Source organism: Paramisgurnus dabryanus, chromosome 4 (genome assembly GCF_030506205.2).
Source record: "Paramisgurnus dabryanus chromosome 4, PD_genome_1.1, whole genome shotgun sequence".
Lineage (NCBI taxonomy): Eukaryota > Metazoa > Chordata > Actinopteri > Cypriniformes > Cobitidae > Paramisgurnus > Paramisgurnus dabryanus.
In genome coordinates, this window is record NC_133340.1 from 2112861 (window position 1) to 2133704 (window position 20844).

General features: G+C 37.8%; 1 protein-coding gene across 3 annotated transcripts in view; it reads right to left on the reverse strand.

Annotated features, from left to right (window-relative positions):
- Positions 1 to 5850: 5850 nt before the first annotated feature.
- sh3pxd2aa (SH3 and PX domains 2Aa) overlaps positions 5851 to 20844 on the reverse strand; it is a 149137-nt gene continuing 134143 nt past the window's right edge. For 2 of the 3 annotated variants that reach the window (XM_065295397.2, XM_065295396.2), the window contains 6 exons: positions 19742 to 19825; positions 12742 to 12859; positions 11722 to 12101; positions 8914 to 8963; positions 8700 to 8819; positions 5851 to 8162 (listed from right to left, as the gene is read on the reverse strand). In XM_065295397.2, coding sequence (XP_065151469.2) covers positions 6216 to 8162; positions 8700 to 8819; positions 8914 to 8963; positions 11722 to 12101; positions 12742 to 12859; positions 19742 to 19825 — 2699 coding nt within the window. In that variant the 3' untranslated portion in view covers positions 5851 to 6215. The remainder of the gene's footprint in view (positions 8163 to 8699; positions 8820 to 8913; positions 8964 to 11721; positions 12102 to 12741; positions 12860 to 19741; positions 19826 to 20844) is intronic. The other variant, XM_065295399.2, reaches the window with a different exon arrangement.

Here is a 20844-nt window from a genome sequence, read left to right on the forward strand (position 1 = left end):
TTTTATATCTGTATCCTCTGATCATAAATACAAATGAACACAGAAGGAGCTTAATAAAAATTAAAACCTACCAAAAATCCCGCTAAGCACATCTTACATCACAGCCATGCACATACGGCTTTATCCACCCAAATCCTAACATCGGCCTACTCTACCACACATCCCAAGTCACACGGACTAATGATCAGATTTTTTTTAAACCTTTCTGTAAACATATTCCCCCATACAAACCATCATATTCTCTTTAAAAATCGCAATGGCCTGAAACTTCCTTCTTAGACAGCAGCCGACTCCAGGCCGGATCTGTGCTGATGTCATCAGCTCCAGTGCTGATCCGGCCCGAAGTCATTTGCTTTCTGGGTAGATTTCCCAAGTATCCCATGACCGTGGAAATCTTGCAAAAAAAAAAAACTTGACTCAATTGATCACATGCAATCTTACAACTTAAGTTTCACCCCAACAGAACATCCTGTAGATGCCTCGGTAAACACAGAAAGCGCAAACGATTCCTCTTGATGTTAATACGTTCCGACGTGCTGTGAGCCATTAGAGACACGATCAATCCGTCACCGCATCTGATCCGAACCCCCCGGCAGCACGACATCCACAATCAGTGTGACATTTGTATTCGCTGTGAACGTTTTCCCGAACATCTGTAATTAACCGACGGCTCGGTAATGTGATTTCACAGCGACTCGGCTCCCGACGGCACAGCGGGGCCTGATGGAGACGAGGGATCCTATTCTCTATCTCTCTCAGATACTGTCAGCAACTTTTTAATTGTTATTAAGAGGTTGGCATCTATTCACAAGTCTCCCAACCTCCTGTGTACTGAAGCACAGAGAGATGTTTTCATAAATAATAATAATGTCCTAAGAACGGAAGGGTGCTTGGTTTAAAAAAATGTGGTGCTAGACGGCACCACTGAGAACATCATACTTACACAATGGGCAAAAAATGGTCCCCAAAAAGCTATACATATCTATACCTAAATGGCACATATTAGGACCTTGTTAATGGGTACTGCCAGCATCGCTCCATTTTTTGACCATTTTCTGCAGAGTATTGTAAATATGACACTTCAATGTCATGTGAGATAATATTAATAGCTGTAAGTGTTACAAGTCTTTAGTTTTCTCTCCCCAGCGAATACTTTTAGTCCATTAGTGCTGTTTAATCCTATCTGACCTTCTAACCAAACATCATAAACAATCTAGTCACTTTCTCTATCCACTATTGAAAAACTCCCGTACGCAAACCACCTAAACAAACACACTCTCTCTCTCCTCTGATTCCTGCTTTTATATAAAAACTGATCCTAAAACAGTAGAAAACATGGCAAAGGAAACATGAAGTGTTAAAGATAATAGCTCGTATAAATTGCTTCTCTTGGAAAATCCAAAACACTCCTCCATAACATTCATCATTTCAACCAAATTCAAACTCTCAGTACGTGGATTCAATCGTAACCAACACACAGATATGAAAAGCATCAATGTTTACAGTACATTCGAATGACTTCAGATCAAAAGATTAGAAATTCGTTACAATATGCAATGAACCGTGACACGCGTGAGATATGCATTTTTAAGATGTGAGAAACTAAACCTGGATATGCAGGATTAAATTACCCCCATAGTTGGCTCCACAAAATGAACTACAAAAAGTACTGTATGATGCAAATCCTCACTGTTGACCAATGGGATTTAAAAAGGAGAAGTCGTGTTCGCCATGGCAACGATGAAATGAAGTGGTGGATATCAAGAGAGAAACGTCAAACGGTTGGCAGTGTGTGGTGTGGCTGCTGCTGGTTTAGGACCTACAGTATCTATAGTATGCACAAATGCCTTTGAGAAATATACGTCCATGCTTTTCTGTTTTGTTCGGCGTGGGTACTGGGGTCACCGAACACAGAAAGTTCACCAATAGATCAAAACGTGAGTGGTGAGTGGAAGTCAATCGAGGGGATTTAACATTCAGCATTAAATCTTAAAATATTGTGTGGTATGACACACTGTAAAAAAGATTTGTTGGTTCAACTTAAAAAAGTAAGTTTTTAATTTAATTCAGCTTTAAAAATATTAGTTAAAGGTGCAGTGTGTAGATTTTGGCGGGCATCTAGTGGTGAGGTTGGGAATTGCACCCCTCCCTTTCGAAGCACATAGAGAAGCTACGATAACCGTCACAGGACAGACACGTCATCATCTGAGACAACATTGTGACAAACGCGCTCTGTAGAGCAGTTTGTCCGTTTAGGGCTACATGACGGCGCAAAATGGCGGCTTACATGTAGGGGGACCCGCGGTGTATGTAGATAAAAACGGCTCATTCTAAAGTAATATAAACAATACAGTTCATTGTATAAGGTCTTTATACACCACTAATAATATAGTTAGGTATATTATATTGCATTGCTGTCAAAATTTCCTTCTGAAATGTACACACTGCACCTTTAACTCAAAATGTTTTACATTGAATTAACTAAAATTTTGAGGCAACCAGGTAACTACTTTTTAAGTTAAACTAACTTTTATTTTTTTTACAGTGTATGCTCACTTTGACTTAGTCGATAAAAAACACCCATGGGACAAATCCGGCAATATTTATAACAACATTTCTCGAGTTTTGAATGACAATTACATTTTCAATACTTATCTCTAAATTCGTGAGATGGCTGTTTTCTATTGCACATTTCCTTATTCCATCTGAGTATGTCAAATGCGAACAAGAAGAAAAAATACATAAAAACACAATACTGTTCCTGAAAAGCATTTAAAAAAAAAACTTAAATAAAATAAAAACACAAGAAAGAAAGAAAGCAGATAACACAATGTGTGAAAAACTAGTTTAACAGTTCCCTTGTAAATACACGCAAATGAAGAATAAAGTATATGGAGCTTAGCAACATCCGTCACAAGCACTGCGGTGTAGTGAGTCGACACATTTCTATAATGCCTTCGTCAAAAGGGGCGCAAGAGTTTGCGATGGCACGTTTCTTATATTTAAAAGCTGAAAAACTATGCAAGTTAGGCTTTGAAATCACATCATTGCTGTTAATGAGAGTCAATTTTGTTGATCAAATTTGGTCCCAACACAATTATTTGGATATGTGGGATGCACAAATAACATACAGTAAGTATGGAACATTTCTGTTTTCATCCAAACATTATTTATAACATGTTATTGGTGGACAAATATAAAGATGCAATGATTAGACCTTATCTAGAATTCATGCAGTTTCCACTTTGTTTTCCAATCAGGAAAAAAAGAAAAATCTGGCATTATATGTGGCTCAATAATGAGAAAAGAAGCGCCCATAGTTGCTAAAGGTGCAGTAATCAGCCATGGGTTAAACACATTTCCAATAAAAAAAATTTAACAGTATACGTGTAAAAAATGTACAGTATACCCAGGCCTTAACGCTGAAAATCTTTTACTGAATTTGTTAAAAATAAATACTAACAATAATTTGCAACTGAGACATCTGCTGTAAATAATAAAGGCCCAATTTAAAAGGCAAAAAGTGAGAGCTAGAAAATCACTCAAATTAAAGCTGAAGCCAATTTGAAAACTATATAAAGTTTTTAGAGACAGCCACCAATGTATATATCCAAAAATCATTGTAAGACTAGTACTTAAAATAATTAAAAACATATATCTACAAAAAATTATAAATATACAAAAAACAAATTTTGTTAAATAAATTATGTGCTGACGAAGTGCACTGCATCTTTAAACCTACACATTCTTGCTTTAAAAAAAGCTTAAATGCGTCGGTTCACAACAAATGAACCACTTCATTCATCATTATTGTCCATGTGCGATCACACAACCACAGAAACAAACGAACAAGACAAAATAAACAACTATCTGCTTTATAGAATATAACTGCAATCTAGCAGGTTATTAATGTTTGAATTGTCTAACACTATAATACTGTCCAGCAGAAAACAAAAATAAAATAAATGCGGCGTGAGTCTAATTAGGACCCGAACCGTTCATTAGAAAAATATTTCAGCAGTCTTGAACATCAGCTGTTTGATGTAAGTATTTGATCGATTAAACTGCAAGTTAACGGGGAAAAGTTATCGTACGGAGCGTAAAAATCTATCGAAAAAGATTTAACTACGGACTCGTTGTCATCGGAAGGTTAAACGCTACTCTTTTAATGCTCATGGCCTCGAAAACACTTATTCAGTAACTTAGATGTAGATTCAATACTGCCCAGCAATATCGCAATTAATTCACCTTACATATCAATGTGCTTTTCTTTGGGTTTAAAAAAAATCAAGTGCTTCCAGATATAGCGATTAAATAAACGTTGCTCTCAGTTCTGAAACCTCGTTTAGGTTTTGCTGAATACACTGTATTTCTTTGCACCCATAAAATAAATACTAAATCTAAAACAAACTTTCAAATATTTTTTGTATTTTCCTTTGGTGTGATCACATTTTGGGCTCAATGTTTCCAACGTAATCTCATAGCAATTTTTACGTATTTTACGCATCGTAAGCAATGCGATGTTGGGGTTAGGGGCGGGGTTTAATGATTGTTTTGTTTTTTTATAATAATCGTACGTTTTTGTATGATTCACTTTGTACGAATTCATACAAATTAATCAACTCGTAAAATACATACGAATTCCCGTGAGATAACGCTGATGTTTCCTTAGTATTTCCAGCCCTGATTTATGAATAATCGCCGCAAAAGCAGCAGATTCTGTGTAGCACACAGAGCAGCAAATCGAGATTATAATCTTTAGTGAAGCCGTCTACTCTAATTATATAACTACAAACAGTAGGACCGGATGCAGTTTGTAAACTAAACTTCCACTGTAAACTTTTTGTTGGTTCAACTTAAAAAAGAAAGTTACCTGGTTGCCTTAACATGTTGTGATATTCAACTTAGTTAACTCAAACTAATATTTGTAAAAATTGTTCCGTCAACTAATATTTTTAAGTTGAAAAAAAAACCTCACAATTCTAAGGCAATCAGGTAACTTACTTTTTTTTAACTCTTTAACGAGTTATCTCGTCAATTAAGAGAAAACACTTACCTGCCAATGACGCATCCCTGACGAGTTTTTACGCTAATCTAGAATTTCACTATTATACACTAGGTGGCGCTCTTACCCAAGTTATAAAAAACTGAAACTTTTGAACTTTTGATCACTGTTCTGAATTTGATCTTTAACAAAAGTCCTTTACAAAAATGAATTTTTTTTTCAACTTTTTGCCGGTTTTTTTTTTGTTTGTTTATTTGTTTGAAAGCAGAGGATTCTTTCATTTGATTTATTGTGTTTATATATTGATAAAATAATATTTTCTGGAAGGCATTTTGTAAAACTTTTGTGAAAAAAAAATCGCTGGCAGGCAACTTTAAAAAAGTTAAGTTAAACCAACTTTTTTAACAATGTGGGTTTAAACCCAGTAAGAGATGGTCTATGTATAACTGGACATAGCTTTCACAGACTGTTTTCATTTAACGTAATGTTTAATTCATTTTGGACTGTCGAGAAATTAAATAATGGGGAAGATAGACACATATATAATGAGCTGCCACTGAGACCATGTAAATTTGTCAGTGTACAAACAGAAAAAAGTGTCTTAGTCAACTGTTTGGTTGTGTTAAGATGTTACAAGAAAGCAGAAATACATCTCTAAGGAAGTTACGAAAACATCAACACAAAACAATTTCTTTAAAAAAGTTTTAAAAAATGACAAAGTTATGCTTTTTTTGAGTGCACTCAATTCTAGATAACATTTGACATTGTTGGATTTTCTGTTGAAACTTTTGTCGATATGTTTTCTGGTTTGAAACGTGATAAAAGTTTAGCTCTTTCTTTAAAAGTTTAGCTCTTTCTTTTATGCACCTGTGCTAAAACGATCTTTCTCTTCAACATCGTAACAAAAAAGGTCTGGTCATTTCTGTAGTCGTATGCCTATGGCACTAAGTTGAAGTTTAGTATTAATGTTGATTCACTGGTGTTTGACTGATTCCTCTTAACATTCAGTGAAAGATGGACGAAGGCACCCATTTGGCATAAAGTTACGGCAGGTATTTTGCTAGACATTCACCTGCATTTCTCTAGTTTTAATGTAAAACCCTTTCTAAAAGGCTCTGTTCATTTTTTTTGTTTCAAACCAAGAGTCATCCAATCAGTTCTTTTTACATATTTCATTACAATTGTGCATGATTCAAACAAGTTTGAGGAGTTATTTCTTTCTCTCCAGGTAGTTAGATGGCACCCAGCCTTTACGCCCGTGTAAGCCATCCACAACCTGGCAGTACCACCATCCATTTGGGTTCTTTTCTAAAACCTCAAGACTGGTGCCCTCTGAGAAACCCATGGTCTCCTCATCTCCACGGTAGTCAGCGATGGAGACGTAAACCTCTCGAAGGTTGTTATGAATGAGATGGGTCTTCTCAATGGGCTTGGGTCTTACTGTAGATATGGGAATTCCGTTCCTTTGGCCAATTAATGGGCTTGAGCTTCCAACGGATGTGGTAATGGTGGTCCCGGCCCTCACTCTTACGTCGGTCACCGGTTGTGGTCGAACGGCAGTGAAGGACGAGTTTCGCCGTACGCCACCTCCAGACCTCATGTGGTCTCCTGCACCCAGCGATTCGTTCCTCCTTAGGGATCCCGTGTGGATGTTGGTGTCCTTCAAAGGCTGTGGTGCGGACACGAACACCGACTGCGGCCGCACCGCAGCCTGACGGACACCGTTACGCATTCGCACTCCACTCCCGTTCAGCATCGCAGGTGGTTTTCCGAAGCCCCCTGGAGGTTTGGAAGGGATTGGAGGGCTAGGATTGCTTATGCTCCTTAAGTTTTGCTGGTTGAGGTTGTTCATGGCTTGAACACGTTGCTCGTTCTTCTCAAGGCTGTTGGACTTGTTGCTGCTACCGAGGTCGACGAGAGGACTATCACGGACTTCGTGAACACCTACGTTCTGGAGATGATTGACTGGCTCCAGGTAAAAAGTAGGTGCCCAACCCTCCTCTTCCCCCCAACGGACATACCACCATCCGCTTTCCTGCTTATCCAGCACCTCCACCTCCACGCCGCCTGGGAAACTGATCTCCGATTCCTGGGCTCGTTCGTAGGCATCTGTGGTTCTGTAAAATACACTCTCATGGTCCGACTCCCCACCTCGGCTACCCTTTAAATAAACACTTGAGAGATCGGAAGTACTTCTTGAGCTGTTGGAATCTTCAGAGGACACAACAGAAGCTGTTTCAGAGTCTTCGCCACCACGTACCGCACGGATAGGTCCCTGCCGTAGGCTGCCGGTGGGACGCAGTTGGCGGCGTAGGCTGCTGATGTCCATTCTTTCAGGACTTTGCGGCTCTGACTTCGTAAGGAGAGGTTTGGGTCGCACCACTGGTTTGGGCCTGGCTAACGGACTTTGTCCGACCCGGATTTCCACATCTTTGCGCATAACAGGCTCTCTTTTGGGATTGCGACCCGATTCGTCTGAAGACGACTTGTGGCTGTGTCTCTCGGTGCGGCCAAGAGAATGGCTCCGGTTAAGATCGGGGGGTACCTTTCGGAAGGGTCTCCCACCTCCTGGAGAGGAAGTGCAACTTAGAGGTTTACGTCCCAAGGTGAGACTCCTTTGGGTGTCTTTATTGCAAACACTTGAATCTCTAGAGGAGGCAAAGTCATTGGAGGGGAACCTAAACCCATCGTTTTCATAAATCACCTCCTCCTTGTTGACATCCTCCAAAGAGTTTCTTTTCCTCAATGGCGACGTCATCACTTTCAATAAAGGTGATGCTTTGCCAGCCTGAGCAATCCTCTCTGCGGCTGCCGGATTGCTTTTAATCTGAAACTTACGGGTCTGTGGTTTTGGGGAATTATGTTCCAGATCAGTTTCAAAGCCCATGGCTGGAACGTCGTATTCTGGCTCCTCATAGACGCCATGCTGGCCGGGGGATTCGGAAGCTTTCGAGGCTGAGCTACCCAGAGAGGGTGAATCCTCAGATTCCTGTTTTTTGACTGGTGGAGCAGGGGGTGGAATTTTGGGGCGGGTGAGTGTGCTGGTTCTCCGGCTCAGATTGGGTTTCTTGCGCTTATCGATGTAGGAGCAGGGCGCCCAACCCTCCATATCACCAATCTGGACATACCACCAGCCACCAGAGTTCTTCTCTATGACCTGAAAAACACATCATGTGTGTTACACAATACATTGGTGGATATTACAACTACTACAAATCTTGATTTTGGCCTCTTCTTACGGCGGTTTCACACCACAAGCGTGAGCAGCGCGTAAGCGTGACATGTTTTTTTCGGCGGCCATGTTAACAAGTAGAAGCATGCATTGCACACCGCACACGTGAGTAGCGCGTGCTCACGTGGCAGGAGTGTCGCTGAAGCAGCAGTGCTCAATTAAAGTGACAGTGCATTGTTTATGGTTTAGATGGTCGTGGATTGACGCGAAAAAGTGTAATTTTACAATAAAATCATGAATGTGATGCCAAGTGTGTTTCAAACAGTCATGACTTTGAGCAATTTAAAAGAAATGCAACATGATCACTATTAAAATAAACTATACATGTTTTTGGCTATATTTTGTGTTTAAGGAAAAGTAAAATAGTAGAAAGTATAAAATAGCAGCAAATACACCGTAACAGCATATAGTGCAGTTATAAATCACCATCAGAGAAGAGAGTGAGAACATGTGAAGCCTTACATCAGCCTTTTGTCCTCCATGGAAGCTGATGCCATCTGAGATACTGGACTGAAACTCTGCTATGGTGTAGTACTCCGCTTCCACAGCAGGGGGCTCTGGAGGTTTGGGCAACTGGAAGGCCTTTAGAATTAAAAAGAAATAATATTTAATAAATAAATGCTTTTATCTATTAATAAAAAATTGCACAAATTAGTTTTTTGCTTTGGTAACCTACCAGATTCGCCTCTCTTCGTGGAGGGGGTTTTTGTCTGAGGTTTGGAGATCCTGTCGATTGAATACATAGCATGTTTACAATCCATCTCTTCGCTCAAGTCAGCCAACTTTTTATTAGTTTAAACAAATCTAGGAGTTTGAAGTTAAGGGACAAAAACTGTATGATGTTGGGTGCACACATACATGATATTAGCCTGAGTTATTGGTGGGACTGGTTGACCAATGCTGTAGTCGGTTTAACTGCCAGGGAATGCACACACAGTGCATATAAGTAGCCTAATATATTTTTCAATATCAAGTCAAGTCACCTTGAATAAGAGTTTGCTAAATGCGTAAACGTTTCAGTTATCAACATAGATTTGACGTATGGTCAAATTGGGGCCAAATCAAAAACTGGAGCCATCGAAAATACTAATTAAAAACATGATGCAACTTAAAGGGATACTCCAGCCAAATATCTTAATTACCTCATGATGTATTCACCCTTCAAATGCACATTTCACACTTTTTCAAGATGTAAAATTATTCTTTGGTGTCCCCAGAGTATATATATGAAGTTTTACCTCAGAATACCATATAAATAATTTATTTTAGCATGTTAAAATTGCCACTTTGTCAGTATTAGCAAAAATTTGCCATTTTGGGTGTGTCCATTAAAATGCAAATGAGCTGATCTCTGCACTAAATGGCAGTGCTGTGGTTGGATAGTGCAGATTAAGGGGCGGTATTATCCCCTTCTGACATCAGAAATGGAGCCAAATTTCCTATTATTTCACATGGTTGGAGAGAATGGTTTACCAAAACTAAGTTACTGGGTTAATCTTTATCACATTTTCTAGGTTGATAGAAGCACTGGGGACCCAATTATAGGACTTAAACATGGAAAAAGTCAGATTTTCATGATATGACCCCTTTAATAAATCGGAAATACAGCCAAATATGGCCATACTTTTTCAAGTTAACACATTTGGAGGTATTTTAGTAAATGTCCTTGCTCTTCCAAGCGTTATAATGGTAAAAACAGGGATCAGAAAACAACTACTGACTTTAAACCTCCAAAAAGTGCGTCCATCCTTCAAATAAATAATCCACACTGCTCCAAGGGGTTAATAAAGGTTTTTTTGTGAGTAATCGATGCAATTTTGAAAGAAAAATATGCAGATTTTAAACTTTATAAACTATAATAACTAGTTTCCGGTAACTATGCCATCTTCATCCCTGTTTTCTTTCATTATGTGTTCATCTGAAAGATGATAGACATATGTACCTCGGATGGCTTCAGGGTGGTAATTTTGATACTTGGCTGGAGTATCACTTTAAAGGCGTTGTGCATGATTTTTGAAAAACACTCTGGAGTCAAGTTGAGTACCAAAACATATTGCAACCAATCAGCAGTAAGGGGCGTGTCTACTAACCGACATCGCTGCCTGGGTTGCGTATGTGTGGGGCAAGTCTATCAAAAGTAGGTCTAGATTCTACTGGGATAGGGGCGTGTTTGTTTAGGTGATTTCAAATGTCAACATTGAAAACCCCGCCTTTAAGGTCTGTTCAAACCAAAAATGATAACGTAATTCTAATGCTAAAGTTTTATAAATCATTGTAAATATAACTAAATAGCGGAGTATACACCACTATAACAATAACAAAAAAGAGAAGCAATATTGTTGGGATCACTTTCAGAGAGATTTTATCGAGCTAATGAACAATAAAATATTGACAACCAATCAAAAACACTGCGCAAATCCTAGTATACTCATAACAATTTTGTCTGTTGGTATATACACTACTATGATCTATTTATCTTTATAGTTATCACTCTTGGTGTGAATGGGTGTTTACTTAAAGGGAGGATAGTTCACCCAAAAATCAAAATTCTGTCATTTTTCACTCATCCTCATGTTGTTGCTAACCTGTAAAATGTCTTTCTTCTGCTAAACACAAAGGAAGATACTTTAAGTAATGTTTATAACCAAACTGATCAGAGACCCCATTGACTTTCATTGTATTCTTTTTCCCTACTATGGAAGTCAATGGTGCTTCTGTTTCCAGCTTCATTATAAATATAGTTTTTTGTGTTCAGCAAAAAAACAAAGAAATGGATACAGGTTTGATAGTGAATAAATGATGACAGAATTTTCATTTTAAGGTGAACTATACCTTTAAACATGCATTTTCAACAAGTATCTGGGGTTTTATGACATATTTTGGCATTCTCTGAAAAAATAATCTGTGATCTGTGTAATATATGTGTTTATTTCAGTGCTTCCTCATAGTATGTGAATCCCAACAAAAATATTACAAGAAAGCATGTTGTGTAATGTGTACAGCAATTTAAGGATTTGATTAGTTGCATAGTGTACATATTAGACAAACTGAATCATAAGTAACAAGGATGGTGAATGTGTAACATTATTATCACAATGAGCAACACCTGAATGAAATGTTAGAAAATATTCCTTTACCACAAAGAAAGGTTACCTATGGCATCGAATCCTATGTGCAAAATAACACCAATAATAATATAAATAATAATACACCAATAATAATATAAATTTTTAAATATTAACATGATTTATATATATATATATATATATATATATATATATATATATATATATATATATATTTATTTATTTATTTATTTATTTATAATTATATAAATATAAAAACACGTATACTCATATAATAAGTAACAATATAATTACTTCTGTCTACTTTTACAAATTATTTTTAGTTTTATACATCAAAGGTTTCTATCACATAACATTCTCAATGTTTATTCATGTTATAACCCACAATGTTTACTCACCTATCTCAACTCTATGCGGCGCTACCCGGGCTACGGCAGGTGAGCCCGGCTCCGCCCTGCTCTTGGTCTCCTGTAGGGCGGCGCTAGATCCAGACCCCATTCCTGACTCGCTGCCAGCTGCGGGTGCCCCTCCAGTCTCCGGGGCATACGGCATGGGTAAACTGATTTCACTCTTGGAAATGTGGCGTTCGGGGGTGGTGGGTTCTCCGTCGGTTTGAATGTCCTTCTCGCTGACGGCCTTCTTGTTGAGGAGGTTACTGATCTCCATTATGTTACCGATGATCTCCACGGGGCCCGTCAGAGTCTTCTTTCTCGGGGAAAGATCGTCTTTCAGTTTCTTCAGGTATGAGGCCGGGGCCCAGCCCTCTTTTCCCTGATACCTGGTAAACATTAAAAGGGGGGTTACATTACTACTTTTTTAAAGTTTTTTTTTTTTGTCATCCTCGGCTCCGATGCACATGATGCCATTTTTTGCATTCATAAAACAGTTGAATGCACAACAGCTAAAAGTAAATATTTATCTGGTGCATGTTTACATTCATAAACATTGTAGTGGAATGCAGTAACGTATCTTTTGCAGTACAACTAGGTCACATATCTTTATGTTGTTGCATTAACAATAGTATACAATACTTTTCCGTACTGATGGACCAATTCATTGGGAAATAAGTTAGGTATTCCTATTTTTACCAGCAGATGGCAGCACAATCTATGTTTTCAGTGAGATTAGCTCTGCCTTTAACACAAAAACAAAAGTATTTCTGGTCCCAAAGGGACTACATTGTTTTTCTGACCAACACAGAGGAAACATTCACGTCAACAAAGCCATAAATTATTACAAAATGTTTTAGTCTATCTGGATTTATAGCTTTGCATTGGTGTGTACACAGAGAGGTCTCTAGACAGGGTCTCTACATACAAGTGGACCAATAACCAGACATATTGCAATACATTAGATTACGGAGGACATACAGGATTTCAATAATCAAGATATTAAAATGAGAGGAACTGATCGATTACCTGATGTACCACCATCCTTCTAGGTTCTTCTGGATGACCTCCACGGTCACTCCTTTCTCGAACCCGATCTCATCTTTTCCCTGACTGGCATATGGCTGAATGGTTACATATTTCTCTTCTAAAGACAAAAATAAAAAAGGGAAAATTTAATTTGCTTTCGTTTTTACGTTTGACATAAATTTCTATCTTATGCAGACTAACCAGTGACTTTTTTGTAAAAAAAAAAAAATGACCACAAAAAAAACAGGAGCCAAATAGACTTTGTGACCCAGTCTGTGAAAACACAGCTAAAGTCATTTACTAATATAATGTAAATCATTATGTAAAATAATGTCAAAGGTTGAAATCAGTCAAACTTAATCTCATAATTAGATTAAGAGACTTAAGACTGGATTACACAGACATAGGACTAGTAAAATATGACCTAGCCTTTCATGAGAGGAATATCTGATCAGGGATAAGTTTTATTATCATTTCTTTTCGAGCACTGACGACGCTTGAGGGACAATAAAGTATTTCCTTCCCCAAATTACACATAAAACATATATCAAAAATGTTTACATAATACATATCTGTGTTTAATATCTACATATCAAACACTGCTGCCTCCCGTTGTGTGACAGACTGCTTAAATCCATGAAGTGAGATTTAACGGTGTTAATATAAGATTGAAACCGAAAAACAACATAAAAAGAGATAAATATCCTGCTTCACTAAGTAGTAAAAAACACAGTGTGTCAAAAACAGATGAGATGAATTCAGGCCAGTTAGTCACTCCGACTGTAAAGTCTACACAGAAACACCAAATACTCTACCGACAGTACACACGCTGGGAAATCTGTTTACTAGACATACGCCAAGTCGAAAATATCCTGCAGTGATCTGGCGCTTCTGATAAAAAACACATTAAATCATACTTGATCCTACCTTACATTTGAGAAAACATCTGTGTAAATGTTTATTTTTGTCCTCAAGTCAATCCAGCATTTAAAGGACCAGTGTGTGGATTTTAGCGCCTTCTAGTGGTGAATTGCAACAACCTCAATTTCAAAATGTCTGAAACAACGTAGGAACGAAAAATTTTCTAGGTTAATTTTGGGTTTGCACAAATTTTACCCAACCATGAGTTGTAACAACTAGGCATCATTTAAAGAAGGGGTTCTGAAACGTTTTCGCTGTGCGGCCCCCCTTATGTACGGTGCATCCCTTCGCGCCCCCTCCAAAACATTGTCAAACTTTGTAATTAAAGGTGCAGTGTGTAATTTTTAGAAGGATTTCTTGACCGAAATGCAAAATAATATTCAAAACTATATTATCAGGGGTGTATAAAGACCTTTCATAATATACCGTTATATGTTTATTACCTGAGAATAAAACGTTTTAATCTACATACACAAAGGGTCACCTTACATGGAAGTCTGCCATGTTTCTACAGAAGCCCTTAACGGACAAACTTTTTGACTAAGTTGTCTCTGGCGATGACATGTTTGTCCTGTGGCGGCTACCGTAGCTTCTCTATGTGTTTCAAAAGCGAGAGGTGAGGAGTGGACTGAGCTGTTGGTTGCAATTCACCACCTTACCACTAGATGCTGCTGAAATTTACACACTGCACCTTTAAACAAAACACATTAATTTATACAACATACTGCCGTTGGTTAGTAGCCTTATTTTTCTGAGGTTTAATTACACAGAATTTATAATAAATTATTGTATTACATGTAAAACTGAGGCCCCCGTGGCACCATCTCACGGCCCCCAGTGTAAGCACACATCTTAAAAAAAGACTCCTTATTCTGAACCACTGACCTACATCCAAAACCAAATTTATAGCACTCTTAATTAAACTGATCTCAGATCATAAAAATGGAAGAAAAAAATAAATCCACATTTGACGGTTATGGAGAACAAAATATATAGAGGACAAAAAAAATGAAATGAGTGAAACAGTGAAATAAATAAATGTAGAAATAAATGAATGTAGAAATACACAAATACATGTAAAAATATATGTAGTACAACACAAATGGGACAAAATAATAAATGTATTTTTTATATAAAATTAAAATGTTATTATTTGTGCATTTAGTTAATTATTCATTCATTCATTTAATATTTTTTCAGGTAATATATTTATGTATTTATTTATGCGTTTAATTGATTCATTATTTCTGCATTTATTCATTTCTATATTTCTACATTTATTTATGTATTCATTTCTATATTTCTACATTTATTTATTCATTTTATTATTTTTTGAGAATTTTTTCGGCCATTTTGCCTTTTAATAACAGTGAATGAGGAGAGGACAGGAAAGTAAAGGGACCAGATAGGGGTATGGGATCGGCAAATGACCACAAGTCGGGAATCGAACTCGGGTCGCCGAAATGCCACTATACCATCGGCTCTGACATTTATTCATTTATTTACAGTCCTATTTGGTCCTCCATCGACTCTGTACCATTAACAATGACCATTATCTGCTACCTCTCATCCATCAACAGCTAAAATCAAAAAAGCAAAGAGCTACAGTATTGAGAGATTGAGGGTGAAAGGGCCAAAGCCCAAAAAATAAAAATAAATTCAAGAAACGCCTCGAAAAATGCATTTACCACCAGTCAGCAGTATTTTCACAGGGAACCGTTCTGGATGCTGGAAAAACTCGGGTCGGTCCAGAACACATTAGTTCAGTTTTGCATGCACTTGTGTGCCAACAGACTTTTACAAGGCAAGTTCTCCCTCAGCCTCTGTGACCCAAAAAAAACCTACTGCTGTATGTTAAAGAGTTCAAAGAGAGAGAGAGATTACGACTACATACATCATTCCAGACATATTGACCCTGCAGAAACCCACTTAACATTTCACATACTGTAAGTTAAACGGAGGCCGCTTTTTGGGGCGACAGGGTCTGTCTAGAGCATTTCTAATATTTCTGGCACATTTAAAGTGACAATTTGGAAATTTGGTTATAATTTTTAAATGAATACTATAGTATCATGATAGTTTGATCCATATTGCTTTCCTTCTTTCATCGTACACACAAGAAGAATTGCAAAAAAAAATTCAACTTAATCTATTAAAAGGATAGTTCACCCAACAGGGTTCCTACATCTTAGTTAACTTCAAATTCAAGGACCTTTCAAGGACTTTCCAGGTCCAATACCCTCAAATTCAAGTACTAAATGTGGGGACTCATTTCAAGTGAGAGAACCTTTTAAGATACATTGTTACAGTTCCCTTTTGAGGGAACTCACTTTGCGTCACTGTGGTGACACTTTGGGGACGCCTCCAGGGGTAAGTGCGTCTGAATGTGTATATCAAATTCAACCAATGGTGAGGCTTAACGACAAAGACAGGGTGACGTGGGAGCCAGGAAGTATATCGCCATCTAAAATATTGCTAAAGACGGCGTTACAGGGACGCAGGAAGTATGGCAAGAGAGACGCAGCGTCTCGTTCCCTTCTCAGGGAACAACAGTTACATATGTAACCAGAGATGTTTTACGTGTCAAACACAACTATGCAAAAAAGCATTTTGGTATGAATCAACATTCGCATACAGAAGATATAAGCATTTATGCGAACAGTTTAGCACGTGTGCTTAAAAAGTCTAGATTTTTTATGATATTATCCTACACTACAAAGAGAATAATATGGAGTTTTGGCATAAAATAGATTCAAGCACTTTCAATGACCTGTATCTATGTATGTATATTTTCAAAAACTTCCCAGATTCACAAAATTTCAAGGATTTCAAGGACCCGTGGGAACCCTGACCCAAAAATGTGTCATCATTTTTTCACTCTCATGTTGTTACCAACCTGTATAAATGTCTTTGTTCTTAAGAACACAAATAAATATATTTTGAGGAATGTTAGTAACCAAACGATCAGAAACGCCATTGACTTCCATAGTATTACTTTTACCTAAAGTACTATGGAAGTCAGTGGGGCTTCTGATCGGTTTGGTTACGGTTATAGGTAAACTATTCCATTAAAAATACGTTGCAAGTTTCCATTTGTTGCATTGTAAGATCATTCACGTCCAAGATCATAACTTTTAATCAAGCTTCAAGAAACCATCCCTAACTCTGACGTGCTTTGCTTTTTTGTTTATAAAGCAACGGTCCATCTGAAACCGCCGTCTGCTCTTTGTCTCCGGACCAAGCGTCCACTGACTCATTAGTATGTATACAGTAAAAAAATAACAGGATTAAAAGCAGCCACGCACACTGTACACGCCACCAGCAGGAAACCCGTTCCAGACTTTCCACTGCGAGTTTCCAATGACTTCTTCAATGATTCAGAGCAAAGCGTGGAGGAAATAATGAGAGAGAGACAGCACGACAGCGGAGCCGTTGAAACAGCATCACATCCCATCCCATCCAAAACCTATCAAACCATCATCTGTATCCTGATGTAAACTGAGCACCCAGAAATACAGAGAAAAACCATCACGGCAACCTTTTAATAGAGACTGCATGTGAAGGTTTTATAGCAGCAGCAATAACTAGTAGTAACTATGGGATTTGGCGGGTAACTACATTATGGTTACCATGGTAACCATCAACCACCTTATGGCCTAAAAATGTCTCTACTATCTAGCGCAGTGGTTCCCAACCTTTTTTGCTCTAAGTACCCCCACAGCCCTATCAGTAAGGCTCAAGTACCCCTTCATCGAAACTAAACCTAAGTTGTGTTTTAAAGACAAATAATTAGTAATATTTATTAATTTTAAACATTAAAGTAAAAAGCACTGACTGATGAAGCATGTTTATTTCAACAAACCAATATCATTGCGATCAGTGTTTGCATTTTATCAGCTCATTTGCATTTTAAAAGACACACCCCAAAACGGCACATTTTACTCAGCCCTACAAAATGGCAATTTTGACATGCTATAATTAATTATCTGTAGGGTGTTTTGAGATAAAACTTCACATATGGACTCTGGGAACGCCAAAGACTTATTTTAAAAATTAAAACATTTCATCATATGACCCCTTTAAGGGCCAGATTTACTAACAGCTTGCGCAAACCATCATTTTGGCGTTAAATAACGACTGAACTTACTAAAGACACGCAGTAGATATTTAGCTCTGAAAAGGTGTTATTTTTGCGACCTTATTGCATTTGCATTTGTTGAAGTTTTCCTTTTGAAGCAACATTAATGCGAGGAGAGTATTAAATTTTGCCAGAGGAACATACTTTAAAAATATATATATAGTTTGCCAAGCCATGCTATGTTTAATTTGCTGGAGAAAAGAGGAGGAGAAGTCACGAGAAGAAGTCAAATCAGGTATTTCAAAACTTCTTTTACCGTTCATCTTTCGTCTTACTTTCACTTAGCTGGAATTTCACACTCCGCAGTCCGCATTTTCATTGCGATGTCCTGCCGAGTTCTCTTATTTGCGACCCTGTACTAATTTGCGCTGCTCTAATGGATTGCAATGGTCATTATAGAAATGTGCTTGTCATTATTCTGCCTGTGTATTTTATTTGCGCCTTTGTAGTAAATCACACGCAAATTATCCACTCCGACGCTTATTTGGAATTGAGCTCTCACGTCCTTTTTAGTAAATGCCCTAAATTTACTAAAATCTCAATTTAAGTTACTGATAATTAAAGTGTGCAAATATTATTCTGTTCAAATATAAAGAGAAACAAAATGTGTTAAGACATTCTCTATAAATACAAAATACATCATATGGGACAATATATGTTAGCCAAAAACAATGCAAACGTTTTTTTGCATAATTTGAAAATGTAATGGCAGCGGGAATGAATATTATAGCATTATTTGAACATTATTTATAATTTATAAACTTTGTGTCTTTAGAAACTATTCAGGTTCATTGAAAATAGTCAGATCGTTCTTGAGTTGGACATCGCTATTGCGTTTTGGATCATGCAGCGCATTTACTCTTGACGGCTAATTATATTAATGATAAGATTAAAATTACAAAGTTGTCCTTTTCACAATGCTTTCCTCACAAAAATCAATCTTAGGTAAATGACTGGACAAACGAAAGACATTTTTCTTAAAAGTAAATGAGATCAAAGCAAAATGTAAATCTTTTCGCGTACCCCCTGGAAACTCTTCACGTACCCCCTGGGGTACGCGTACCCCGGGTTGGGAATCACTGATCTAGCGTGCTCTAATAAGAATTGTGTTTATAATGTAGATTGACAGCGTGTTAGCGCAAACATTACAAAAAAAACAAACATCCTGAACTCCTGAGCTCAATCCGTCTTGGAGGTCCACTGCCTTTATGACTCAGTATGAAGGAAAATCTCTCTATGGAGATCATTGACATAAAGACATACAACTACCTATTGGTCCAGACATAAACCTTAAGTGTCTCATCATGATTCATCTCATCTTCATCCACAATTAACCCACAAAAAGACCTTTAAAGGGATTGTTAACCCCCCAAAATGTTCTTCATCCTTATGTCCTAAACCCATGAGTTTTTTCTGTTAAACACAAATAAAGATATACTGGTAACCACACAGTTGACGGTCCCCATTAGCTTCCATAGTATTTGTTCTTCCTACTATGGAAGTCAGTTGGTGCTTATCACATCGGTGTGCTTACCATTACTTATCAAACTGTCCTAAGAAACTCATACAGGTTTAGGACATGAGGGTGAGTATGAACTATCCCTTTAACAAGTTTAACAAGCCTTACCACAAACAACCCACTTCTCGTTTTTGATTAATATACACAGACATACAGACATAAATACAGACATAAAGCAAGCAAAGTATAATTAAGATTTTACAATGGATCACAGATGGCCACCCAGCATGCTTTGAGAGCCCGACTCAAAAGGAGGGTTTGGATTACAAAAAGTTAACGGCATGATGATGTGTTGATGTGTTTGCATGCGCACTTACAGTACGTAAAAGAGATCATTACGGCTCAAACTTTTACAAACACACAAACTCATCATCACACACGCTTCTGCATGCGTTCAAGTCAATGCATGCGTGTATTTTCACCTCGACTCTGTTGGCGGTTGACTATTCCACCTAGCGTCCATCTGCGGTCCAGCCTCTTCAGATGAGCCTTACGCCTCTTAGTGACTGACGCGGTTAAATGACGACAGCAAAGAAAGAACACAGACATGACAAACTCAGATGATATTAGTGTAATGGAAAGACACATTATTGCATGAAAGAAAATGGAGGGATGTGGTTTGTGATTGGTTAGGAGGGATCCTGCTTAGTACCACATTTACGGTAAAGTAATGGAGTTTGGTTAATAGCAAATTATTGGATTTTAGCAACGCAAATTGTAACGTGATGAAACATTTACAGTGCTTATAAAAGATTTACCCTGTTTTTACATTACAAAGTGTTACAAGATTTTGTACAGGTGTTACATGTAGGCCACTCCACATTTAGCGGTAAAGCCAATTTGAGGGCATTTGAGTAACTCGGGCATTAATATATGGGTGATTATAATTGCAGGTACATTTTGTGTCCAAAATCATTATTTTCTGGTGTTTTTTCCGATATGGTTACATTTTAACCCCTCAACTGATACCCCACTGTTTCAGGAAAATGCACTATACAAACTTAAAGGAACACGCCCACATTTTGGGAATTTAGCTTATTCACCGTATCCCCCAGAGTAGCACTGCTACTTGGGCGGAGTGATTTGCACAACTCTGACCGAACTCTCTGCTCCTCACCAGGGGGCTTCTCGGGTGCTGCGAGCAAATCACTCCGCCCGAGTAGCAGTGCTTCGCCTTCTGAGAATATAGTTCCCAGTATGTACACAGTTAAAAGATGGCAGTGTCTCATATGACATATGACTATGACTATACAAATCACAACATATAAATAGAAAAATGTTCATGCTATTTTGTCACTTATTGGGAGCAGTATGCTAGCTGGAGCCATTCACTTCCAGTCTTTGTGCTAAGCTAAGCTAGCAGGGGCTGCGTCAGACAGAGTTGAAGAGATGAGAAAGGTATGTATGGACTTATCTAACTCTGGGGGATATGGTGAATAAGCTAAAATCCCAAAATGTGGGTGTGTTCCTTTAAATTCTGTAAGTGTAATTCATGAACGCTTCAGAATATAAACATAAGGTTAGT